This window comes from Hemibagrus wyckioides, linkage group LG02 (genome assembly GCF_019097595.1).
Source record: "Hemibagrus wyckioides isolate EC202008001 linkage group LG02, SWU_Hwy_1.0, whole genome shotgun sequence".
NCBI classification, from domain to species: Eukaryota; Metazoa; Chordata; class Actinopteri; order Siluriformes; family Bagridae; genus Hemibagrus; species Hemibagrus wyckioides.
Window position 1 is genome coordinate 9349153 of NC_080711.1, and position 27704 is coordinate 9376856.

The following is a 27704-nucleotide window of genomic DNA, read 5'->3' on the forward strand; positions in this document are numbered from 1 at the left end:
CACACGCGCACACACACACACTAAAAGGACTGTTTCTGCTACACTTTAAATATTAGTACATTTTTATTTTGAACTTGCACAATAATACCAAATGTACTGTTAATGTTCACTGTTTAAAAATATTAGATTAAACAAGATATAAAACCCAATACAAAATTAACAAGTTGGTGAACGGGTAATATGAATTATTACAAGGTCTGAATCAAACACCATTCACCCACTGGCTTCTCTCTCTTCTTTGCAGTCAGTTATTCTTTCATTGTGAAATGTCCTTAAGTTTCCTGTATTTGGGAAAAAGAGGCTTCAACATCATATACATAAAAGGTCTGGTATTAAACACCGATTTGATACACTGATCATGCATAACATTATGAACACTGGGAGGTAAAGTGTATAACACTGATTATCTCCTCATCATGGCACCTGTTAGTGGGTGGGACATATTAGGCAGCAAGTGAACATTTTGTCCTCAAAGTTGATGTGTTAGAAGCAGGAAAAATGGGCAAGTAAGGATTTGAGCGAGTTTGACAAAGGCCAAATTGTGATGGCTAGACGACTGGATCAGAGCATCTCCAAAACTGCAGCTCTTGTGGGGTGTTCCCAGTCTGTGGTGGTCAGTATCTATTAAAAGTATCCTGTAAGTCCTGTGAGTCCTTTAAGTTGCAAGGTGTGGCCCATACACCTTGCAACTTACAGGAATTAAAGGATTTGCTGCTAACGTCTTGGTGCCAGATACCACAGCACACCTTCAGGGATCTAGTGGCTCGACGCGGCAAGGCTGTTTTGGCAGCAAAAGGAGGACCAACACAATATTAGGCAGGTGGTCATAATGTTATGCCTGATGGGTGTATATGTAGAACACTGTAATCCAATGCAGAGGTTCTCAACCTTTTCTCAGCTGTGGATATGTACAGTTTAAATTAATATAAAATAATAATGCCTAATTCTAATAATACTGTATATACCTAATCTACACTACACAATTTCAGTGTCAAGCTTACAGCATGCTAGTCCCAATGCTTTAACATTCTATTCATTGACATTGCACAAGGAAATCCAAAAGCAATTCTCAATTTTATTGCTAACGTTCCCTCAATTTGGGTCGCAGAATCAGCAAGTTAACCTATGTTAGTGAAGACGCTGCGCATTTACATATATAAACATGTAGGTTCATTTTAAAAACCAACAAGCCGTGGCTTCTCTGAAATTCCTTAAATGCATTTAAAATATTTAACAAAAGTACCATTCAAATAATTTACAAACGATCCTCTGAGAAATGCGAAATGCATCCCATGCATGTTCATACTAAACATTCCAAGACGTGCACTTGGACACTCCATGCCCTCAACACTCGTAGCTTTGCTTACATAGTGTACGAGGACTGGCTACAAGACACTGATGCTCTTTGAGGAAAAATTTGCAAGACAGCCAGCGACATTCCAGTGAGTGAGCACATTAGCTCAGGTTGTGTGTAGTACATGGTGTATAGTACATCATTTGGGATGCAGCTACTGTTCTAAAAAACCCCAAATCCTCTCTATTAATGCTTCATGGATAATCAAATCTTATTAGCTACGTTACACCGGTGTTGCTTTACCTTTGTTAGTTGAGTGAAACTCTTTCCTCTGAATAGTTGAAAGGCTCAGCTGTACCTGCAGGGCTCTCAGCCAACCGCTGCATACAAAAAGAAATAAAATGGTACGTTTTCCCATCTACCTGATGACATCACTTACAATAACGACAAAAAAAATGAAGTGGCTTTTAGGGCAACCTGCTGAAGGAGCTCGGTCTCTGCTGGCCTCTCTCCACTGCCAGATTGTGTTTTACGTCTTCTCGATTGATCCTTGTAAACGTTAATATGTCTCTCTTATGAAGGATTAAAAAAAAACCCACTGTAAATCACTGTACATCTATTGCCTGAAAGTATCAGGAACATATTACACTTATACTCACCGTGGTGGATCATTCGGTGGTTTCTATAGCGATATTTCTGAATGAATCCCACATTACACTCACTACACCAGAAAGGCCTTTCACCTACAAAAGCAAAAAAGAAAAAGAAAAAACTGGTACTCACTGAAGTAAACGTGTATTAAATTTCATGTATTTTTCTTTTTTTTTTAGGTGTGGTTAAATTTCACTGCTCGTGGACCTGTATGAGTGTACTCGTGTCTGCGCAGGTGGTAGGGACTGCAGAAGGTTGCGCTGCAGTGCTGGCAGATGTGCAGTTGTGTGTTTTGTGCTGCACTCTCCTCCTCGTCTGAATGGGTGTAGATCACTTTTGACTGCATATAGAAAGAGACACAAGTTATAGGTATGCAATTGGTGAATTTAATCCCTCTTGTTTACATATTTGGCATAATCACTACTGCAAATTGGGTTTTAAACAACATTTAAATCAGCTGTTAATACACTTGTAATAAACAGCGTATAAAGGATTGTCCAATCTAAAGAAGAAAAAAAATCTTTCATATATTGCAAAAGGTGCATGCAATCCCTCTTGATTGCATATAAGCATTAATTAAATGTCTTTTTTATCAAAAATATTTAGTTAAATGTTTAAAACCTAATTTGCAGTAGTAATATATATATATATAGCTCTGGAAAAAAATAAGAGACCACTGCAAAATAATCAGTTTCTTATGTTTTGTTTCATTTTTTGTGAACTGCTGACAATATTTCTCCTAAATTCAACATATAACTATTGTTATTTAGAGTGTATATTTGAAGGAAATGACAACACATCAAAATCCAAAACCCAAGATCATGCAGTATTTGCAGAACTTTAATAAAACAAAATGCAAATAATTTGTAAACAAATTGTGTTAATGCTTTGGCTAAATAACATTACGAAATCAGTATTTGGTGGAATAACCCCGATTTGCATGTGTTTTGGCTCCATGCTCTCCACCAGGTTTTCACATTGCTGTTGGGGAACTTTATACCACTCTTTTTGCAAAAAAGCAAATGGTTCAGCTTTGCTTGATGGTTTGTGACCATCCATCTTCCTCTTCATGACATTCCAGAGGTTTTCAATAGGGTTCAGATCTGGAGATTGGGCAGTGGTCTCTTATTTTGTTCCAGAGCTGTATATATAAACAGCTGTAAGAAAAATTGTCCAGTCTAAAGAAAATATATTACATGTATTGTACATGATTATTGAAATATATTATGTTTTTTTTTTTTGTTCTTGTTGTAACCTGAGGTTTTTTGATTTTGGAGTTAATAGAAGTTGGAACGTACCTTCCAATTGTTATTGACACCCTGATCAGTAAAACTGAAGGAGAGTGTACTTTCCTATTTCCCATGACTGTGTTTAGCATTAAATGCCTGAAGGTGAAATCCCTCATCTTACTGAAGACTAAAAATAATACTCAGTATCTTACTTGATTGTGAAAGCTCCTCCTCCTGTTCACTACCGTGTGTCCGTTCTGGCTGCTTTGTTCAGCGAGGGTCTCCTTGTCCTCACTCTTGCAAGTTTCAGTCTGATTGTCAGCCGGCGAGCTGCAGGTCATGTTTATGTTCATATGGTCGTTTCTGATCAAGCTGGTGTCTGGAGTGAAATCATGCGATTCAAGCTCAGCAAGTAGCTGCTCACCGACTAACCCGAAGTCTTCACAGGGAGAAGCTGAAGATTCTGTGTCAGCGTAAAGCTGAGCTGCACTGTGATGAGTGTCTGAAACATGGCTGCTAAGACACTGAGGATTAGGCTTTTCCTGTTTTGCACTACATGACCCATGTGAGTTAGGCAGACTAGCTTGATTAGCTGCTAGTTGTTCGTTAATTAAAGAGGCACCTGGCTGGGAAGCAGTGGTACTGGCTATGGGTCTCGCAGTGCCAGCTTCAGCTCTATATGGATATTTATGCTTGCATCTCTTTACATGACTAGTGATGACCTTCCTGCTATATAATCCAAGACAGTAAATGCACTGTACAGTGTCCTTATATCTAGCTTTGGCTTGCTGATTAGATGACACTAAAGTTCTATTCATCCCCACATCTTTGTGCAGGAGGCTTCCTTTGCTCTGCAGAAGATCCAGCAACTGTTTCCTTTCTTTTGACTTTCTGTCATAACTAAGGGCCTTTGCTACCTCTGGTTCATTAGCATGTGCTGATAGGAGATGCTGTGCCATTCGGAGGGAAGGTTTCCTACAATATAAGCAGTAATGTTTTTTCTTAAGCTTCAGTTTAGCTTTTCCTTTGCGTTTTTCCAAACGATTCCAGCCATCAGGTTTTGGTGAACCTGTCTCCATGACAGGCATTAGCTGTAGGGGAAAGTTAAACTAGTTTGTGACAATAAGTTTAAGTTGAGAAAAGATGAAAACTTTCAACAAGCAAGTTAGTGTTATTCTGTAATATATGCACATGCAGAGTGTGAGGTGCTCTATAAATTGCCCTGGATGAAAGTGTCTTTAAACTGCTATAAATGGGATGTGATAGCTTAGTGGTTAAGGTGTTGGACATTATTATTAGAACGTTCCTGTGTATAGTTTGTTGCGCAACATTGTACAATAGGTTCAGCTACAACTGAAGGCAGAGGAAATGCAATCTCCGAATACATTCCACAGCATTTAGATCCCCGGTGTATAAATAAGCTTGTGGACTATATATTAGTTATAAATAAGCTTGGACTACATACCCATCTATCTGTGTGCTCGGAGTCAGGATGTGCGGGGAATGGTGGGTCAGGCTGTTCTATTTTAATGCTTGTGCTTTCTTCCTTCAGCTCCGGGTTTTGACACCAGCCGTCCCAGGTCTCTGATTGGTGCTGCAGGTTTGTACCATCCTGTTTTTCAAACGACACACCTGTCAGGGAGTGAAAAGCCTACATCAGGGGAACGCCACTGCAGACCCGAGGCACCAGAATACAGCACAACAGTTTGGTGAGATCCCTGCTGAAACAAAGGAACCATCAACTCCAGTCATGTTAAAATCACTGTTCCGGCCACCTTCTAGTGTTCCTCGCTCCCAGTAGTGGGTTACCAGAGCTCCAGAACCCCAAATCGAACCCACCTATTAAACCAGGTGACTGGTTAGATCAGGTTTGCTAGAACAGGGAAATCATCAAACTGTGCTGGACCCCATATTTACACGGCCAGGTACGCACACCTATATTGATGAGAAAGTAAACAAGTCAATAATCAGCTTACTGTAACAAACATGACTTCAAATAACATTAGTCCAAATTTAATCAGATATATACACAGTTTTTAACGATTGATAACAGCATCAACAAAGCGATCATCATCCATCTGTTGTAAATGGGACAAAACCAGGTGAGTGCATGCCTCAGGATCATCAAATTTAAAACAAACCTATATGTACATTAATGGATCGCTTGCATGACGTCATCACGCCGTAATAGGCATCCTGGTAGATAAATAACAACCACTGTGACCTTCCAAGCCTGGTCTTTTCTAACTGTAGGCCATATTAAACACAGGGGCTGTAAAAATCTGGCTTACATAGAAGCCATGAGCAGAAACCACGCTATTACACTGAGCGCCCTAAACCCCTATAGCCGATTTTATTTGCAGTATCTCAGTGTAGGCCTACTTGCTATTTAAAGACTTCTCTGCTAACAATGGGCTGTTTACTCAGACATCTAATACATTTTAGGGCTGTTTTCTGCGCCTCGCTCGGTTTAACAGCAGACCGCTGTGTTTTAGATTAACAAATAAACCCGACCTCAAGCGAACCCTGAGATCCCTAAATGGCGGATTTCGCCTCTTTCTTTTACGCCTCTTTCTCTTTGGACCTCTTCTGCGCCTCATAACCATCTTCCTGAGAGGACAAAGAGCTGCGTTTGTGTATTTTTACTGAATCCTACCCGAGTTTAATTCTGTAAAACTCCACCCTGTGAGCGTTAACATTTCCTTCAGATACTCGTTCTCTTTGCGTATCCGAGCCGTTTCCTCCTCGTACTCCTGCACCATCCTGCTCACTGTGTCGAGGATCTCATTCACCGCCGCCGACAGTCTCTCACTCAGGAACACGTTTAATTGCTCCAATTTAGTCATTTTACAGGTTTTTTTTTTTTTTTTTTTTACCCTGCGAGAAATATTTGCAACAATATCTCGTCTAGTGCACTCGCTCGCTGTGACGTTATTCCAGACTAGGGCCGAAGCCCAAACCGCTCAGTGTCAGGTTTATAGGCCACTACATAGGGTGCACACGGCAATAAATCATGCCCTCCGTAGTGCGTCTATGTAGGAACTAAGAAACTATTTGGTATTTACTCTTTCTCTCTCTACTGCCACCTAATGGACAGAAAAAAACACATCTCAACCACTGATGAATCAAAACTAGCAGTGCACACAAGTGTGTCAAGAAGATAATTAAAGATGTCAGAAGGACACTATCATTAAAAATAACAGATTATGCTATTAAATTGTAGAGACAGGACTGCCGATTACAAACAGTTTGCTTTAAGCTACTTTAGCATGTGCAAATTGTTTACACTAGAAAACAGAAAAACTGGTTACAGATAGATAGATAGATAGATAGAAAGACAGACAGACAGACAGACAGACAGACAGATAGATAGATAGATAGATAGATGGATAGACAGACATAAATAGACAGACAGACAGACAGATAGATAGACAGACAGACAGACAGACAGACAGACAGATAGATAGATAGATAGATAGATAGAGAGAGAGACAGACAGACAGACAGACAGACAGATAGATAGATAGATAGATAGATAGATAGATAGATAGATAGATAGATAGACAGACAGATAGATAGATAGATAGATAGATAGATAGATAGATAGATAGATAGATAGATAGATAGATAGATAGATAGATAGATAAAGAGACAGACAGATAGACAGATAGATAGATAGATAGATAGATAGATAGATAGAGAGATAGATAGATAGATAGATAGATAGATAGATAGATAGATAGATAACTAGGGTGGCTCTAAAGAGTGGCCCTGACAAAAAGTGATGTATTACAGGCCACCCCCAGAACTACTAGGTTGTTATTCAGTTTGAATTGGGGACTTCCAGTCCTGTAATTTCCATATGGTGAAGGAGAAAAGAAAGAGTTGACATGAAGGATCAGTTTTAAAATGTTAAGGTACTTTATGTCAAGGGCTTGATTTTAGAGGGAAAAAGAAGGCGAGTTGTTGGTGACTAGGTTCATTTTTCTTTACAACATGGCAACCCAAGGTTGAGGATACCCAGATCAAGTCTTCCTGCTGTTTGCATCTAAATCCTGAATACTGCCTTCATGCTTATGCCTCCTCCCATATCGTTCCTGAACTGTTTGTCCACACCTAGAGCCACAGTAGTTGATTTCATAGATATAATGGTGGCTGAAATCCCACTAAGCACTGAAAAGGGGTGGGGGCCTGAAATCGAGTGCTGTAATAAGCACAGTGCTAGAGCCCATGTTGTTAATGGGGCATCTTAATGCTTTCATAAGTCTGCTGGTGCTTCCTGAGTCCTTCCAGAAAGAGGAGGCTCATAGATCACATTAAGCAAAGGTGCAGCTTCTTACCCGAGTTTGAGGAGGTCCTGTTGGTGACCTACAGTCTGGGCTACAGTTTTGCTGCATCATTAAAAATAACAGCATAAGATTATGCTATTAAAATGTAGAAACAGGATTGCCGATTACAAACAGTTTGTTTTAAGCTACTTTAGCATGTGCAAATTGTTTACACTAGAAAACAGAAGATAGATAGATAGATAGATAGATAGATAGATAGATAGATAGATAGATAGATAGATAGATAGATAGATAGATAGATAGATAGATAGACAGAAAGATAGATAGACAGACAGACAGAAAGATAGATAGATAGACAGACAGACAGAAAGATATATAGATAGACAGAGAGACAGATAGATAGACAGACAGACAGAAGGATATATAGATAGACAGACAGACAGATAGATAGATAGATAGATAGATAGATAGATAGATAGATAGATAGATAGATAGATAGATAGATAGATAGATAGATGCATGTTAACACATTTAATTGACTCATTGAATATTCATGTATATCTCTTTACCCTTCAAGAACTTCTCGTATGGCATTCATACTCCCTGTTTTCTTCCTTTTCTTCCTGTGGTACTTGGCAGCACTGCTGATGGAAGCCTTCGGAGGATCATTGTGCTGACAGCCACATCAATCCCCACCTCTTATTATTATTATTTTTTATCTTGGGGAGCTACTACGTGTTCAAACTCTCATTAGGCTTCTCATTAGGTAAAAGTGAACCAACAGGCTTGTGAGCGAACGGAACGCCTGCTTACAAAAATGCCTTCTGTATAGAAAAAGTGCACAAGCTACAAAGTCAGATGTGTTTTCTCCGTTCATATTTACAGTGGACAGGTAACATCACAGATGAAGTTTCATGTACAGTACATATACAATACACAATGTTCTCAAAATCCTCTAAACGGAACATATACACGTTGCTTTCTAATGTAAGTTTTATAAGCAAAATGTCAGACAAGGAAGGACTCAGACCATATATAAATTAAGAAACTGAAATTTCTAGACAGAAGAGCAGTGGAGACACTAATTCATCCGTAAACATCAGGCAAACTAGTCAGGCAGTCATGCGTGCCCTGTAAAAAACCTAATCAAATATTAAAAAGAAGGAAAGCTTACCAATTATCCTTACTGTCAACTATTTCTTAACTCTATTTTGTGCGATGCCACTGTAAAACCTAGGATTGCGGTCCAACTTGTAGATTTTAATTATGTAGAAACTCCTGATTAAGAGAAAAAAAAGCAATTCTACTACTACAAAACTCAATCGCACTCACTTGCTGTCTTTTTTTAATGTTGCTGATGCAGTACAGTAATAGTGTAACACAGTAAACATAATTTTAAACATACTTATTTTTGAACATTAACCTGTACTTAGTGTTTTGTAGTGATCCTCTGATCAGTCTATCAGTCTAAACAACATATAATCCAACGTAAGCAAACAAACAAAAATACAAACATTGAATTTGTCTTCATTTATATATAAAAAAAATACTTTCACAACATTCGGTAATGATCCTAATTTCATACCATTCTATGATGCAAATGCTTCTTGAGGCACGGATTCTGAGATACACGGTCCTTTCTGCAGTCAGGTAATTATTCATCGTGGAAATTCTTCAAACTGCCTGATTCTTAAAAAGAGAAGACGACATTTTAATGGAAAAATAACAAATACAATCAAAAGACATTAAGACACCCGGGGAACGACTGAGACAATTATATAATTGTGATTTGAATTGTACTGAAGAGAGCCTTATCAAAATATTCTCAATTTCGTGATACACTGACCAGGCATAACATTATGACCACCTGCCTAATATTGTGTTGGTTCCCTTTTGCTGCCAAAACAGCCCTGATTCGTCATGCACTGTGTATTCTGACACCTTTCTATCAGAACCAGCATTAACTTCTTCAGCAATCTGAGCAACAGTAGCTCGTCTGTTGGATCGGATCACACGAACCAGCCTTCGCTCCCCACATGCATCAATGAGCCTTGGCCGCCCATGACCCCGTCACTGGTTCATCATTGTTCCTTCCTTGGATCACTTTTTCGTAGACACTGACCACTGCAGACCGGGAACACCCCACAAGAGCTGCAGTTTTGGAGATGCTCTGATCCAGTGGTCTAGTCATCACAATTTGGCCCTTGTCAAACTCGCTCAGATCCTTACGCTTGCCCATTTTTCCTGCTTCTAACATCAACTTTGAGGACAAAATGTTCACTTGCTGCCTAATATATCCCACCCACTAACAGGTGCCATGATGAGGAGATAATCAGTGTTATTCACTTCACCCGTCACTGCTCATAATGTTACACCTGATCGGTGCAAGATCTGATCTTATAACTATAATACTATAGATATAACCTGGATAATAATAATTTCATTACATTTCAAGTAAATTAAATTTCAATTATTTAAGACCAGCTCTATTTTGCTTGCTTCATTCAGTGAAATCAGGTTCCAGCTGTCTAGTTCTTGTACTTTTCTTGTCAGTCCTCCAGGATTGTGTAAAGTTCTTGATATTTATTTGAACCGGTGAAATTGCAAGCAAAGACTTATTCTTTTAAACTATCATTTTTTTTTTTACAACAGTGAAGATATTCTGCAAATGCGTACGTATCAAAAAGGGCTTCGTTTCAATATGTGCTGTGATGAAGCCACACAAAGAAAGGTCTCGGCCCAAATCTGTGAAAAAAACGTGGTAATTTTGTAAAATTTCAATCTCCTACGAATATCGCGGAGTTCATTTCTGTGACGCAAAATCCTGGAGGGACTGATTTGTCACCAGAAATGTGTTTAAGAGCCTATAATTTCGCACTTTCAGTGGGCTCTCCAAGTAAAGTTTAATGGATTTTTTATTTTTTTTACCAGTGTCCGTCAAGTCAGGTCTTTCTTCAGCGCTGCAGTAAGGCTCAGAGTTAGCTGCAATGCTGTCGTGCAACTGCTGCATACAAAAATGTTACTTCAAAATAAATGAAATTTTCCCAGCATGGTCAAGTCAAGATCACATTCTTCTTAAAAAATAATATAAAATAAATATAATAATAATAATAATAATAATAATTAGGTGGCATCTACTACACCTGCTGATGGAGTTGATGCAGTTTCTCTCCACTGCGAGATCGTTTGTTGCACCTTCTTGATGGATCCTTGTACTTGCGTAACTGTGTGTCTCCTGAAGAACAAAACAAACTCTGTAAAACCCCGTACATCTATTACCTTTCATAAACGGTAACTTGGACTCACCGTGGTGGATCATCCTGTGGTTTCGATAGCGATATTTCTGAATGAAGCCCACATTACACTCACTACACCAGAAAGGCCTTTCACCTACAAGCACAAAAGAAACCTGGTACACATGTAATCAACATCGGAGTGTTTAAAGGTGTATAAACATTTCAGTTTATTTGGGACCTGTGTGAGTGTATTCATGTCTGCGGAGGTTGTAGGGTCTGCAGAAGCTGGCGCCGCAGTGCTGACAAACGTGCAGTTTTGAGCTGGGTGACATACTCTCCGCTTCATCTAAAGGGCTGTACTTCAACCTCATTGGCTTTGTAAGAAAACAGACAAATTTCAGGTTAGTTCAACGTAGCCCTAACTTACAACCTCCCTTCTTTTCATCAGTGAAAAACAAACCTAAAAGCTACACTACCAGTCAAAAGTTTGGACACACCTTCTAATTCCATGGTCTTTCCTGATGTTTATTTCTTTCTACATTGTAAAACAATGCTGAAGGCGGCCGAAATACACAATAATGTCCTCTGAACAGTTGATATTGAGAGATGTCTGCTACTGATGCTCTGTAAAGCCTTCATAACGGCTCTAATCTGAGGTGCTGTTAATTGGTGATTTCTGAGGCTGGTCACTCTAAATGAACTTCTCCTCTGCAGCAGAGGTCAGTTTTGGTCTTGCTTTACTGGGATGGTCTTCATGTGAGCCAGTTTCATCATGGTGCTTGATGGGTTTTGCAAATGCACTTGACAATACTGTTCTTGCAAGAACTATTCCGTGTCTTAAAATAACAACTGACTGTTGTTTTTTGTTGTCATTACATATGGATTACTTAAGTCCATGTGTGTTATTTCATAGTTTTGAAATCTCCAGTATTGTTCTAGAATGTAGAAAATAAATCCCTAAACAAAAAACATTGAATTAAAAGGTGTGTCCAAACTTTTGACGGGTAGTGTACATCATCATTAAAAAGCCAGTTCACAATCAGCAATATACTAGATTTAAGCTGTTATATTAACAAAATTGTTAATTCTAAGCAAAATAAATATGAAATTAGGGCTACACAAAAAAGCACACCCTTAGTTTGTATCTTTTAAATTTGATTTAAGAAACATTGCATAAAACCGAAGCACAATGAGTCTACAGAAGCACAAGGGGAAAAAACAATCTGACCAAAGAAACATGTTATATATACATAAAATATTTAACTGATTAAAATATTACTAAACAAATGTGTGTTACATGGATGAACGGGTTGAGTGAGTCACGTTTGTATGCTGTGCCTCACTATTTATTTAATCAGCTGTGGCTTCCTTTAACTTTGTGAGCATATACTGCACTCCTTTACAGGAGAAACGTGACAGTAAATCAGTAACTAAAAACACAGACATGTCATCGTTCACAAACATCCAGCTATATAAATATATTTACTGCATCTGCAATTGTCAGTGATGTATGAATCTAATAACTAGAATATGTTTACCCGAGCTTGAATACGAGAGCTCCTCCTCCTGTTCTCTACCGTGTGTCCGTTCTGGCTGCTTTGATCAGTGTCGGTCTCCTTGTCCTCACTCTTGCTAGTTTCAGTCTGATCATCAGCTGGAGAGCTGTAGACGGTGTTTATGTTCATATGGTCGTTTCTGAACAAGCTGGTGTCTGGAGTGAAATCATGCGATTCAAGCTCAGCAAGTAGCTGCTCACCGACTAACCCGGAGTCTTCACAGGGAGAAGCTGAAGATTCTGTGTCAGCGTAAAGCTGAGCTGCACTGTGATGAGTGTCTGAAACATGGCTGCTAAGACATTGAGGATTAGGCTTTTCCTGTTTGGCACTACATGACCCATGTGAGTTAGGTGAACTCGCTTGATTAGCTGCTAGTAGCTCTTCACTTAAAGTTCTACTCATCCCCACATCTTTGTGCAAGAGGTTTCCTTTGCTCTGCAGAAGATCCAGCAACTGTTTCCTTACTTTTGACTTTTTGTCATAACTAAGGGCCTTTGCCACCTCTGGTTCTTTAGCATGTGCCGATAGGAGATGCTGTGCCATTCGGAGGGAAGGTTTCCTACAATATAAGCAGTAATGTTTTTTCTTCAGCTTTATTTTAGCTTTTCCTCTGCTGCTTTTCAAACTGTTCCAGACATCAGATATTTGCAACTTCATCTCAGAAGTCTGGGAAGGGACCGGTGATGCTTTTCTCTCTTCTTTTGATGTTTGCTATGGGGAAAATATATAGGTTTAATCTGAGAGAATGGGAAAGGATCATTAGAGGATCACTGTGCAACCTGCAAGTTTGTGGCACATTTTAGTGTTTTTACATTTGTCTTTGTATATATGTGCAGCTGCACTAAGGAAATAGCTACATAAAGCAAAGACGGAATTTAAAGCCTGTAAATAAACATTTATAAAATAAATGTGTTTATTATCGTGTCAAAGAAGCTGGTGCTTTTTCAGTTCTATCAGCTTCAGACAGCTATAATATTACACGCTAGGGGTGTAACCATAAACGATTCTGTTCGATTCATAACACTGGCTATACGATTCGATTCAGTTTGATTCTTAGTGATATTCTGAACAAAATTTATGAATAAAAGGTTTACATTTTTAAATTGTTGAATTGGAAACAACGCAAAACAATATGCAGTTTTGTCTGTATGAAACGAAATAAACAAAAATGCTTAGATTTAAAATTGTACACAAAATATAATACTTGCTCACCTCATCAGTTATAAATTCACCCCAAAAAATTTGATTGAATAAACAAAGTCTCTGACCTGAGGAAAATGATCATTTGAAACTAAATGATTAGATTCATAGGAGCACCTGAGGAGTCATTTTCACTAGAAAGGGCGCTCCACAGTCAGGCATGGTGTGGTTTGAAAGCTACAGTGTACACTGCTCAGGCATAACATTATGACCAGTGAGAGGTGAAGTGAATAACACTGATTATCTCCTCATCACGGCACCTGTTAGTGGGTGGGATATATTAGGCAGCAAGTGAACATTTTGTCCTCAAAGTTGATGTGTTAGAAGCAGGAAAAATGGGCAAGCGTAAGGATTTGATGAAGGGCCAAATTGTGATGGCTAGACCACTGGATCAGAGCATCTCCAGAACTGCAGCTCTTGTGGGGTGTTCCCGGTCTGCAGTGGTCAGTACCTATCAAAAGTAGTCCAAGGAAGGAACAGTGGTGAACCGGCGACAGGGTCATGGATGGTCAAGGCTCATTGCTGAACAAACAAGTACTAAACAAACAAGTTTGATCCATGGAGGCCCCACCTCGCAACTTACAGGACTTAAAGGATCTGCTGCTAACATGATGGTGCAAGATAATATTAGACAGGTGGACATAATGTTATGGCTGATCGGTGTATCCATAACGTGTTTTGGACGGTTTGCTCTGGAGCTACTGGTCACAAGTGCAGGCGATTCCCAGTTTTGGCGCAGGATCTCTATGAAAAAATGCAATCATGTGTCCTTTATGTATTTTAGCTCTACAGGTTGTGCAGACTGGGGCCTCGGGGTTCAAACTGTACAATTGCATTAGATGCATAATTAATAGAATGCTGATTTCCGGGATTCGAATCGCACTTAAGGGGCTTAAGGTTATTTTTATATCACCATGAACAAATACTAATTGTGCATTAGTACTGACCATGCAATATGCCAAACAGTCATTCTCTATAAAGACTAAAAGTCATTTTCATCATTTATAAATAGTGGAAATTTTTATTTCCACATACTTTCTCATTACACTATTACGTTATGTAGAACCTTAAGTTCATCCCAAAAACCCTGGCACAGTACAATCCATAGCCCAAAAACCCTTAAAGTAAAAACAACGGAGTACATGATCAAACCTTATTTATTCAAGATACATAATAAACAATTAACACAGTACGTGTACCTGTAAGGGGTCACTTTGTCGTCTTCTCTTTGTATCCCTGCTCCTCCCACTGTCCCATCTCCTTATTAATGTTGTGGTGGAATTTAAGCCAAGAGGTTTCAAATCGCTGTCTTGGCCTGTACACGTACCACACGCTTCTGTGTCGTCTCTGATGTGACCATCAGAATCATCCTGCTTTTTTCCTGCACTGCACATGTCTGAATCGGATCTAACTTCAGAGGATCTATGTTCATCATTTCCAAAAACTTGGATGGAAATGTTCCCTGTTTCTGGATTAGCAATTTCCTGTGCATCACCGCTAAAAAGGTTTGCAACTAGACTATTTGTTGAATCTGAATGAGGATGACTTTGCTCAGTCCTCTCTGATCTAACTGCTAGCATCATTATGGTGGTTTTCTCTGGTTGTGTACCAGAGCCAAGGTTTTGCTCCAAGTCCACCTGTACAGTTGATACTGGGGTCCAGTCTGATTTTAGATTAGTGGTTGGACGTAAATCACTGCTGCCAGTATGTATATGGCTCACTGATTCTTGAGGAGTAACAGGTTTTCCACTGCAATCTAACACTTGTATAAAAGAACTCTGGCAATCCTGCTCAGGGTTTTGTTGTAGATTGCTGCTCCTAGTGTCTAGGAAATAAGAACTGCTTAAAACTGGGGTATGGGGTTGTAGAATGTTATCGAACCCCCTTTCAGGTTGCAAAGTGGACTGCCATTCTTTTTCAGAAATGCTCTTTGTTTTTAGTGTTAATTTTTGATTCTCGACAAGAGCTTCCTGTACAGTGCTGAGGCAAGACTCCTGAACTTTAGTACCAGTAAACTCCAGTGTACTGTGGAGTGAGTCTAATGCAAGTGGTCCAGAAGTTTTTGCATCAAGATTCATCATTGCTGAACTGTTACCGGCGAATATAATGGACATGCTCTCTGATCCGTGATCAGAGATCGGGTTTACGTCAGTACTGCCAGTTTCTGAAACGGTAGATACGGAATATAAATAGTGTGTAGTGTGGTGTTCTGCTTTAGCTGAAGGATGCTTCACTGACTCTGGAATGGTCTGTTGTACACTACTGCAGAAGATATCTTTGATGAGACTCCCAGATTCTGGATGAAAGGTTTTTTGTGCTAAGCTTGGCCTTGACCTTAGGTTATTGTTGGGAGGATCTGTACTGCTGCCAGGTTCAGTTTCAATGAACTCTTTTGAATGTTTTTGCTCACACATTAAACCGTGTTTCCAAAAGTGATTTCGTCGATAATACCTCTGACAACAGATACAATGAACAAGGTCTTCATCCTTGTTGTTCCTAGTAGCGTTCAGTTTCTCGTGACTGCAAAGGCGGCTCAATAACCTCTTCCTTTCTTCTAAGGTGTTGCTACAATGCAAAGCTTCTATAACCTTAGGTTCCTTCAGGTGATCATGCATGAGATGCAGTTCTATTTTTTCGCAAACTTTCCCACAATAACAACAGCGCAGAATTCCTTTCTCTTTCTCTGATTTCCTGTCAACAGTCTTTGAGTCTGCTCTGGAACTTCGACTGGTTGCACCAAAGTCTGGGCAACTTCCAGATATCTTATTAACATTTATGAGTGTTGAGTGGCTCTTTCCTGAGATTTCAGAGTTGTCTCTTGAATCAGCACTACCTACTTCTGACGTCTTCAGAAGAGGGAAGGTTTAAGAGAATACAGAAAATGTATGGATCAATATTCTTTCTAATTAAATGTATACATGGCTCAAGATATCATACTTAAAATAGCTATGAATGACACATTAACCCCAGGTCACTGCTACACTTGTCATTTTATATGACCATATATTGAACAATGACAGCTATTTTAAAATTTTGCTAGTTTTTGTAGCACTCTTTCCTTTGATGGAGTCGCATACCTGAACTTGGACAACTTGTTGTTTAAGCTTTGTTTCATTGTTCTTGACCCTCTTCTTGAGTGTCTTGAAGGCGTTTGACTTCTGGTAGGTTCCCGCCGACACAGAGTGCACCTTCATGTGCTGTGTCAAGGAGGCCTCACCAGCAAATGTTAAACCACATGCCAAACATGTAAACCACCTCTTCTGCCCTGTGGAACATGGCTCTTCTGTTTGTTGGACAGAAGTGGCTGCCAGCTCATCTCTGTAAGTGAGTGGACCATCGGGGACATTTTGTTCACCAGTCTTTTCTAACATGAACATTACATCAGAGTCAGAGTCACTAGCTTTATGAGAGGAGCTCGGGAAGGATCCTGCATCAGCCGACCCCTCAGGTTGTGGGGTAGATATTTTCAAAGTTTTTCTCCCTTTCTCATCAGGGATATTCGACACATTTGCCCACTCGTCATCATCACTAACATCTGAGAGGATCATGTAGCCTGACTCAGTATGAGACACTTGCTGTACTGCACTGGAACTTGATTCAACTTCTGGATCGGTTGTCAAAGCTACGTCATTGACTGACTTTTTATCAGAAATACAAACTCCATCAATGCTATATTTTAGATATTCAGAGTGGAGTGGAATATTTTTAGCTTTTACAACACCAAGACACCTTGGCATCCTATGGGTATGGATTTGGCTTCCTGACTCTTGTGATTCTACATCCATATCCAGAAGTTCTGGGTCATAGAACACCTTGTGCTGCTTCACATCAATCAAAGCATACTCTCTGCTTTCTACCTGACCCTTCCTTAGGCAGATTTCAGACTTTCTGTGTTCTGGAGACTCTGAGCTCTGCTGGTCCGCTATACAGAAGAAGGTATTGTCATAATATTTATGAGGAGAACCTACTTTGACACAAACAACATCTGAATGATCCGTCTCAGCCAGTGTGTTTTGGCTAGTATAAGGGTTTGAGTTTTCAAGTAGAGTCTGAGCAAGAGGACTCTTCACCTGCTCACCTGTAGCAGCATAATTGGTTTCTAAATCAGGCATTTGGTGCATCTGAATGTCACTAGTTTCCACAATTACTGGTTTAAAGTCACCCCCTTCAGATGATGTCGAGTGGCTGGCTTCGGCTATAACTGGATCTAGAACAATTCTAGGCTGCAAACTGAAATTACTGTCTGTTTTCGACTCGGTTCTTGTAAGAGCCGTGCTGTGGATGGTAGCAGCACCAGATGACTGCAGAGGAAGGAGGCTGAATTTTCTGCCAGTGCAAACTGATTGAGGTTGAACGATTTCCACAGGCTCTGTAGTGCTTGCATGGTCTTGCGACACTGCAGAAGTCTGACTCCTAGTCACCTCGTTTCCTCCATCCTTCCCCTTTTCATCATTGCCTTCTACTGCAGGCTGCAGGGAGGAAAGTTGGCAATTAGTAATTCTCAACGAGAGAAGACTCTTAGCCACATACCACGTTAGAACATGACTAAAGTGGTATTTTACTTTATTGTGTTGTTTTTTTTAAAAAACGCAAAGGAAAGCAAGAAAAGCAAGAAAAGAAAGAACATGTCATGTCAAGGTACTCAAGTGGCAGGTAAAAACAGTTGTTTATTGAGAACGTATATTTGCAAACTGTTTGTGATATGACCCACAGTCCAAGAGTGTGTGATGGCAAGCTTGGTATTAGCCCGTGTTGACTCTCCTTCCTTAAAAACGAAATTCTAGCAGGACATATAATTTAATTTGGGAGACTATTCTAACCACGATCAAAATATTTTTATTTCCCTATTCAATGCTTTTACTCAATGTTTCTATGTCCTGGAACAAATAAACTCCATTAAATAGAGCCATGAAGTCATTGCTTGAACACAGATAGTAATGAATAATTGTGAAATAACCACAGGCAAAATTTATTATTATTTTTTTTTTTTACTTCAATAACAACATTTTTTTTTGCTGCATTTTGTACTGAAAGAAGAAGAAAAAAAAATGAAAAAGGATGTGATTTTTGATAAAAGTGGCCTACATCAAAAACTACATGATACAGCATCGCTGCTTGGAGACATTCACACTCTGTCTCTTTACAGAGTCCGGTTAGTATTCAATGTTCCTCGTATAAAAGAACTGTTCTAAAACTGTCATTAAAATATTTCCCCCATTAACACTGCAATAAAATCAATAATCCCCAGCCCATTTGTCTGGGCCTGCACACCTTCAACAAGTGAACAATTCATTTATTTACAAAGGAGAAAAAGAAGAAAAAAAAAAACAACATAGGAGGAGAAAACTTATTTGTGAATCAGGTCAGTCTGACATGCAGTCTTGTGTTGTCATCATGGGTTTCAGCATATATTTTCCTACCTCCTGTTTGTCTGTATCTGGCACTCTGGGTCTTGTTGGCTCACTGTAAAACTGTTCTTTACGCTGTCGATAGGAGTACGGTTTCTCGCCTGAGTGGATCTGCATGTGTACCATCAGCCGCATTGCTCGGGGAAAGACTTTATCGCAAAAGGGACACGGAAATGTTGCTTTGCTGCCGTCTTTTCCCTTTTGACCTTTAGAATCTTCGGTGGATGATCCTTCTCGTGTCGTCTACGATGGGGAAAGACAGTTATGTTTGAACGCTGGAAAATGAAACGAAATCATCAGAGGAATCACGGAAGAGCAAAATACCTGGCTGTCACTTTTCGGGGCCTTGTCGTTTGCTTTTTGGGGCAAGGCCATCAGTGATTTTCTGTGGCCGAGCATGTGCAAGCTCAGCCAGTTTTTCCTAGCGTAAACTTTGCCGCAGTCTTTGCAGACGCACTGGCCGCGGGTTTCACCGCCAGATTCTTTGCTTTTTTCTGCCGCTGTCTGGACATCAGAGGAGTTAGCCATAGTCTCCAGCACCTTAGAAGTAGAAAAGTATATCGCGGTATCCGCAAACCTTGTAGTGAATTGTTTTTAGGTTGAAATAAGGTAATTTATTAATAAAAAAGTATAATTATAATTACAAAATATAAACATTATTTAAAATGAAGTAAAATGTTAATAATATGTAAAATACTGTTCAGCGTATTTACTCAAGAGACAAAGAACACGTAGCGTTGTTTAGGAAAGCACGGCTATGCGTGCAGTTGGGGAAAGGGAAGCAGAATTCTCCAGCAACCCAGTTTTTCGCCTGTCACTGTCCCGAGTGTTTCGTTTTGTTCTGTGTACGCTGTATTTTTTTACGTTTTTTTTCTGCAAGCCCTATTATATCGCCCAAACGCTCTGCACCTTCTAAGGCTTCTGGCAAGAAACATCCACTACCAGTCAAAAGTTTGGACACACCTTTTAATTCAGTGTTTTTTTGTTTAGGGATTTATTTTCTACATTCTAGAACAATACTGGAGATTTCAAAACTCTGAAATAACACACATGGACTTAAGTAATCCATATGTAATGACAACAAAAAAAAACAGTCAGTTGTTATTTTAAGACACGAAGGTCCGGTGTTCTGGAATAGTTCTTGCAAGAACAGTATTATCAAGTGCATTTGCAAAACCCATCAAGCACCATGATGAAACTGGCTCACATGAAGACCATCCCAGTAAAGCAAGACCAAAACTGACTGGTAGTGTACATACATACATACAGTATATAAAATGTGATAAATGTGATATTTCTACGAATTCACCCAAAATTCATCTCACTATATGCTTGCAAATGTTTTGTGTGTGTGTTTAAAGAGTGTGGGAGGGTCATTTATTGCTTAAACAATTAAAAAAAAAAAAGCATTTGGGGGTGGAGTCCGTGTATCACTGACTTTCCTATATCGTGGAAATATATCGTATATATATATTTATTGCAAGCTTGTTTTTCAGTATAAAAGCTAAATTCATTTTATTGCTAATAAATACATTTCTATGGAAAAATGAAAAGTCACAAAATAAAAATCATACCACAGCGTTTGTAAGCTGGTTCTTTTTCTTCTTTTTGTCATCAGGACTTTCCTCAAGTCCCAGAGTCTTCTTTTTCTTCTTCTGCTTCTTTTCCACAACATCCGTGTCCACAAGGCTCTGTCCCTCTTCTTTCTTCTCATCTTGCCCAAACTCTTTCATCATCATTAGCTGTCTCCTGTTCTCCTCCAAAATTCTCTCTTTTTTATGCATCTTCTTGTGGGTCTTCAACCAACCGGCCAGCAAATAAACTTTGCCACATTCTCGACACGGAAATCGCTTTTTGTTTTTTTTAACTTCTTCTTTTTGTGCCGAAGATTCCTCAGTGCCTAGAGTGGACTCTTCGGGGACTGGCATCGAGTCTTCTGTTATCTTGCTTGTCATTTTTTCAGTCTCATTCCCGATGATTTCAGATTCTTTACTGGCATTTTCCAAGTTATTACTAATTATGATTTCAGATTTTGGGTTTGGTTTCAACTCCGGAGTGATGTTTTGTGACACAGGAGTCTCGTTATTTGGCTGTTCGTTGACCATTTCTGAATTTTCAGTTTCTCCTAATGACTGTTCAGAGATTTTCTTTTGCTCGTTGCCACCTTCGTTTGATGGCTAAACAGGTTTAAAGAAAAAGGGGAGAGAAATATGATTTTAAAACATACAACACACTTGTGTAATAGTGAGGGAATTAGGTATTAGGTGCATTAGTGTGTTATTTAATATACTCCATTTGCGTATATCCATTTAATATTTACATACACACTTATTGCACACACTGATCAGCCATAACATTAAAACCACTAGAGGGTGATGTGAAGAACAATGATTATTTCATTACCATGGGACCTGCCAAGTGGTGGGATCACGTAAACAGTCAATTCTCAAAGCTGATGTGTTGGAAGCAAGAAATAAAAGGGCAAGTGTAAGGATCTGAGCGACTTTGACAAGGGCCAAATTGTGATGACTTGATGACAGGGTCAGAGGTGTTCCCAGTATGCAGTGTTAGTATGTACCAAGCTGGTGGAAGCACTATAATGCTCTGGGAAATGTTTTGCTGAGAAACCTTGGATCCTGACATTCATGTGGATGTTGCACTTTCCTCTTTCAGCAGGATACTGCGGCCTGCTAAACTGCAATAACTGTTCAGAAATGGTTCAAGGAACATTACAAAATGTTCCAGGGTGTTGACCTGGCCTGCAAATTCCCCAGATATCAATCGGACTGAGTATCTGTCATATGTGCCAGACAAACAAGTCTGATCCTTAAAGACTCCACCTCGCAACTTACTGCGAGTCTTATATATATATATATAAAACGTCTTAGATACCACAGCACACCTTCAGAGGTCTTGTGGAGTCCATGCCACGATGGGCAGTTTTAGTGGCACAAGGAGACGTTCACAATATTAGGCAGGTGGTTTTAATGTTATGGCTGATGTCTAATATTAGGACTCCAAAATCTAGAAGAGTTGCATATATTATAAAATCTGGAATGGGGAATATGGGTGTGATGGTCAGCTGTCCTCAGACCTTTGGCCATGTAGTGTGTGTGTGTGTATATATATACACATACACTATATATATATATATATATATATATATATATATATATATATATATATATATATATATATATATATATATATATATATATATATACACACACATTATAAGCTGTAAATACACCAACTTTTAAATATTTCTCACAGGTTTTAATGCTGGTCACTATATGTATAAAAAAATGATACAAACAACAAAAACCAACCTTGGTCATGACACGCCGAGTCCTTCTCTTAGCAGAATCAGGCAAGATGGCGTCAGAAATAATGTCATTATTTTGCTTCTTAACTGTATGACTCCGAATGTGTGGTCCAAGCCACCCTTCACGAGCAAAAACCTTATCACAGTACGGGCAAGCAAAGATTTTCTTTAGTACGTTAACTTTGCTGCTGTCAGTAGCTACATCTTTCTTCGGCTATGGGGAGCAAAAATAGAAGAAAAAAAAAAATAAAGTCAATAAATCAGGAAGTGCCCAGTCTATTAACAAACCTGACCTGACGATGGAGACAATTTACATTTAATAGGATGACGCAGTATAAGATTTGGATATTTTTGGATACAGAGCTGTTTATATCTAGCATTATTCTGTGAGTGAAGGGCCGAGTGGTTTATGTTTCACCTTTTCCGTGACCTGGGGGACGTCCTTCAGCTTGTTATTTTGAAGCTGCTTCTTTTTCTGCCTCTTACGTTCTCGTTCATGTGACTTCAAGTGAAAGGTGAGCCAACAGGAGCGAGCAAAGATCTTCTTGCACTCGGGGCACTGAAACAGCCTCTGGCCTATTGCTTTTGCCTTTTCCACCTCGGTTTCATTGTTCCTTATTACCTGCAAGAAAAGAAAGTCGATCCGTGAATATAGTATGTGGATGGGTTCGATTTTGCTCCGTTTTAAGCTCAGTTCAAGATGACACAACTCTACTGCGAGGTCATACGGTATATTTGTTTACTTTTTTGTTAAACAGAAATACAGAAAGACATCTGAATGTAATGATGGTCAGTACACCAACATTTAATAGGAAAGCAAAGAAAAAAAGCTGCTGCAAAATCACAAGAATTCTGTGAAATTCGTCTTCTTCTACTGATTATTCTTGCTTGTTTATCAATATACATCTAAATAACAACTGCATGCCTGTAACTGGATTGTTTTTTCAAAAAGTACAAATTTTTTTGTGCTTATCTTATACAGATGCTTCCTCCATTCCTGTACCTTTTGTAGATGTTGTGATCCGCTGTCAATGTCTCCCTGTAGATTTTGTTCATCTTGACTGGGAAGTGGCTTTTGGTGGGTCTTCATGTGAACTGCCAGCCGTGATACATTAGTGAAGGCTCGGTTACACTGCAGGCACTGAGCTGTCTTGGGCTTTTCTCTTCCTTGCTTAGCTTTAAGGCCCACAGGTCTGGCTGCACTGGTTTCTGAGAGCTTGCTGCTGCTGGTGTGTTCACTGGCTTCATCTGATGCCTCGCTTGGCTCTACTTCTTGAGCAGACGGGCCGGCGCTTGCCAAGATACCGACGTTAGCCGAGCCTGCACTCTGCTCTGTCTGCTCTGAGGTGTCAGATAGGTCCTCTATGAACTCTCTGGATGTCTAGATAGGAACGAAATGAGAAGATTAAACATGGGTTGGTTTGTAGGTTTAAAAAATTTGTACATTTGTAGGTTTAAAAAATTGCATGAACATAAACAGGGCATTTTTCTGTGCTCTAACCCAGACTAGGTCTCCTGACATTTTTCTAATTATTTGCTAAGGATTCTTTGACATAGCCAAAGACTAACGCAACAAAAGTGATTTACGTCACTTCGACAATCTGCTACATTTCATCATGCTCTTGAACACATCAGCATTAATGCATAGACTGAAAACCCTGCATGTACCTTGGAAAGGCCACGTAGCTTCTTCTTCCGTTTCTTGTCCCCATAAAAGCACGTTTTGCGCCTCCTGTATGTATAGGGCCTCTCGGTGGAGTGAATACGCATGTGGAACATCAGTCTCTGCTCCCTCCCAAATACTTTACCACAGTCCGGGCAGGCAAACGACCTCCTCTGGCTCCTGTTCCTTGCCATGGTAGACAGAGTGGGGTCAAAGTCTAACGGAGCCATATAGCTTTGTGCCGAGTCCCATACAATACTGTCAGGAATGGCAGCATCAGCAGGAGCACTCGTACCAGGATAAACCACTTCTATATTGGCAGTGCATACTGATGCTGTGAGACTTGTGTCAGGTCCATATAACTGGAACTCATGGGAGTCAATGGGCTCCGTTTTGATAATTAAGGACTCTAGGGCTAATGTGTCTGTCAGGCTGGTCTCACCAGGAACGGAGAAAGCGGGATCTGTGGGGCATAAAAAGAGCAAAAGATCAAAAAAGGGAAGTTTACGTTTAACTCAGATTCGTCCATTTCTCTTAACACATGACTCCAGAATTAAAGAACCTGCATGTAATGAGGGTGTACACTAGGGGGCAGTGTTTCACCATCTAAACCAGAAGGTACAGCACTGTAACAAGGAGCAGCCTCTGAGCCAAAAACAGAGGGCTCTGTGTTTCACTCGTTTAATAATAAATCACAGGCAAAATGGGATTAACCTTGTTTTGAAAAGCATTGAGTGAGAAAAAGAAACCATGTGCGATCAATTATAAACCGAATTCCCACCCAAAAGTGTTTTCACTAGTATTCAAATCTACAGCTGTATAAATCACGGTATGATAGATGATGTGCTACATCTTTACTAAACACAGAGTAAAATGTGTAAGTCTGCAGGTTGATCAACCATAATTGGCCATAATTATGACAGCTACAGCTGGTCACACTATATTTTCTCATATACCACAATATCATCAATGGGGGCTCCTTATTTCTTACTCTGCACCTACACGATTTCTTTTCTGGCTTCTTGGTGATATTAGAAAATTGTATTTTATGTATCTCTTTCCACAATACAGACTTTTATCCAGCTTATGTAGAAAAAAAACCTTGTTCAACCTTGCTCAGCCATAATAACATATATGATGAATTTTACTAGTGCAGTGGAAACTCACTACCACAAAGGAAGTGGCAAGATGGAGGTACAAGCTGAACTCAAAGGCATCTTTACATTTTAGCAACTGATGTTTCTTACATCCATTTACTCGCAAATCATACACCGATCAGCCGTAACACGATGACAGCTGAAGTGAATAACACTGATTATCTCCTTATCATGCCACCTGTTAGTGGGTGGGATATATCAGGCAGCAAGTCAACATTTTGTCCTCAAAACTGATGTGTTAGAAGCAAAAAAAAGGTCAAACGTAAGGATTTGAGCGAGTTTGTCAAGGGCCAAATTGTGATGGCTAGATGACTAGATCAGAGCATCTCCAAAACTGCAGCTCTTGTGGGGTCTGCAGTGGTCAGTATCTATCAAAAGTGGTCCAAGGAAGGAACAGTGGTGAACCGATAACAGGGTCGTGGCCGGCCAAGGCTCATTGATGCACGTGGGGAGCGAAGGCTGGCCCGTGTGATCCGATCCAACAGACGAGCTACTGTAATGTTAATGCTGGTTCTGATAGAAAGGTGTCAGGAAACACAGTGCATGACGGGTCAGGGCTGTTTCGGCAGCAACACAATATTAGGCAGGTGGTCATAATGTTATGCCTGATCGGTGTATTAGTGAAGTGGATTGGCATGCATATAATACGAAGAACCAAAAAACAAACACACAACACAAACCAAGGTACAGTTTATAATCTACATGGAGAAAATGTAAGCAAATTCAACATGGTTGAGATTAATACAGGGATGCGACAAAATAATAATCAGCACCAGTACTGGACAGATAACAGCCTGAAACACTGGTTCAGGGTTGAATATTCAACATGTCACGTAAGACTTCATCGGATAGTTCACAAAAGCGAAAAAATAAGATGATTTAAAAATAGTTGGAGATGAATTTCATTATCGATTAGTTAGGCTGAATTATGAAGCAAGCCGTGGAGCGCTACGTCTCTGAAACACATTAAAAATGGCGGAGAATGTTTCTACATAGAAAACCTCTTCTAAAGCAAAAAATAATCTCTCTACATTACACCTTACACTGTGTTTTCATGAGTAATATTTCACTTTCATTTCCCTTGTTTTTTTTGGTCAGTGTGTGAAACAGTGGAAGCTCAGTTGACCTGCTTGATTTATTAACCACAGTTTATTATGTAATTGTACTACAATGTTCCTTCCCTAGCCTCTAAATAAATAAATTATTTTGTAGCCAAAAAAAAAACTACATTGTTTAACTTCCTTAGCACAGACTATATTCATTTTTAATATATATTATGTGGTTTGTCATCAAGTCGCCATCCTTGCTTTCGGGATCCGAGAGAGAGTCGATTCACTGATTCCCGGCTCTGAAAACGAATAGTCATCTCCAAAGCTTCGGAGCTCCGGAGTCGATTCCACACGCCACAAAATGATTCGCGCGCGCAACACTGCAAGCCAAATGTAAACAAGCGCGCCGGGGGGGGGGGGGTATTTCTTTAGCTTTTATTTATTTATTTTTTATTTGTCTGGTTGGAATTAAATGTATATAGGACATAACGTGTGTGGAAAGAGTAACAATGTGAAGAATACAGTTGGTCATACAGTAGACTAATATATGCACTTGATTATATTGGCGTGGTGTAATAGTTTATCTAATAAATATCAGTAATTCGAGCTTGTAACTTGTTTTAATTATAAGCTCGGCTAATGACTCCCCCCCCAAAATGTGTTTAATACCTTTTAAAAATAATCCGAGTAATCAATTCCTTAAGAATCGACACATCTGTCGAATCATTATCAAATGATTGACTCATCTTGTTTTTGTTTTTTTTTTGGTATGAGCTTCATTAAGTGTGAAAATGTATGAATCAATGCATGTATTAGATCGATTCAATTAACAAAACACGTAAATCGTGCCTAAAGCGCTACAGGAAACGTGTACTTGTGAACCGAGTCGCATGATTCTTTGAAAAGAACCGAATCAAATATAAACGATTCGAATCGGACACCGTTATTTCGGAGCATAAACGACTCTGACAACAGTAGACAACGATAAGTTGCAAACTGTTAATGCAACTGAGAACATTTTCTTTTCTGAGCGTGAAATTGTGCAGATTATAGATTATATATATAGAGAGGGGATGAAGCCCGGCATGCACCATGCAGAAGTCCAAAGACCATAGACACTCGTGCAGAAAACGGGCTAATTGTGACAGAGAATAAGCTAGCTTACCGTGTCAGTATGCTAGCTAAAAATTAACGCATATCTAGGAAAGGGGTGATTTATTGTTCATGGTTCGTGTCATAAGCTGAGCGCAAACGCAACGCCTGTAAAGGGGGAAAACAAGTCGAGCTGGCCCGTGTTCAGTACCTGGCCAGTCGGTCGGATTTTCGCCCTCCATCCACCGGAGCCTCCGTCTGAGGATCTCGTTCTCTTTGCGTGCTCTCACTGTCTCCTCTTCATACTCCAGCACCGTGCCGCCCACCATCTCCATGATCTGCTCCACCGCCGCCATCAGCCGCTCGTTTAGAGCACGGTGCAAGAGCTGCAGCTTGGTCATTTTCGAAGTTTTCGCCCCGGAATCTTCAGTGCTTGATTTGGAGCAGGATAAAAAAATAAATAATTAAAAAAAAAAATCCTAGCTAGCTATCGTCGCGTTAGCGCAGCTCTTCTTCCTATGGCGGCGCAGCGCTCCGCTACTGTGTACAGGGTCC

General features: G+C 39.7%; 2 protein-coding genes across 4 annotated transcripts; both read right to left on the reverse strand.

Moving 5' to 3' along the window:
• Positions 1 to 50: 50 nt before the first annotated feature.
• On the reverse strand, positions 51 to 4774 carry LOC131366926 (zinc finger protein 281). Its single transcript, XM_058411960.1, has 7 exons — positions 4640 to 4774; positions 3387 to 4265; positions 2153 to 2285; positions 1954 to 2037; positions 1772 to 1866; positions 1598 to 1674; positions 51 to 281 (listed from the first exon to the last, which is right to left on the reverse strand). Exons 2-6 carry the CDS (start codon positions 4260 to 4262, stop codon positions 1603 to 1605), a joined length of 1260 nt encoding a protein of 419 aa, XP_058267943.1. The 5' UTR covers positions 4263 to 4265; positions 4640 to 4774; the 3' UTR covers positions 51 to 281; positions 1598 to 1602.
• zgc:66474 (uncharacterized protein LOC327500 homolog) lies at positions 4669 to 27704 on the reverse strand. Of its 3 annotated transcripts, none has more exons than XM_058411939.1 (17): positions 27361 to 27704; positions 23857 to 24314; positions 23192 to 23569; positions 22607 to 22810; positions 22193 to 22402; positions 20438 to 21040; positions 19188 to 19403; positions 18876 to 19106; positions 16533 to 17924; positions 14655 to 16301; positions 12238 to 12966; positions 10938 to 11073; positions 10770 to 10853; positions 10607 to 10698; positions 10392 to 10464; positions 9049 to 9152; positions 4669 to 4806 (listed from the first exon to the last, which is right to left on the reverse strand). In XM_058411939.1, the coding sequence occupies exons 1-16, from the start codon at positions 27548 to 27550 to the stop codon at positions 9118 to 9120; spliced, it is 6678 nt and encodes a 2225-aa protein (XP_058267922.1). In that variant the 5' UTR covers positions 27551 to 27704; the 3' UTR covers positions 4669 to 4806; positions 9049 to 9117. The 3 variants fall into 3 exon arrangements, with proteins under 3 accessions (XP_058267922.1, XP_058267913.1, XP_058267930.1); XM_058411930.1 differs by having other exon boundaries at positions 10392 to 10467; XM_058411947.1 differs by lacking the exon at positions 14655 to 16301 and having other exon boundaries at positions 10392 to 10467; positions 27361 to 27702.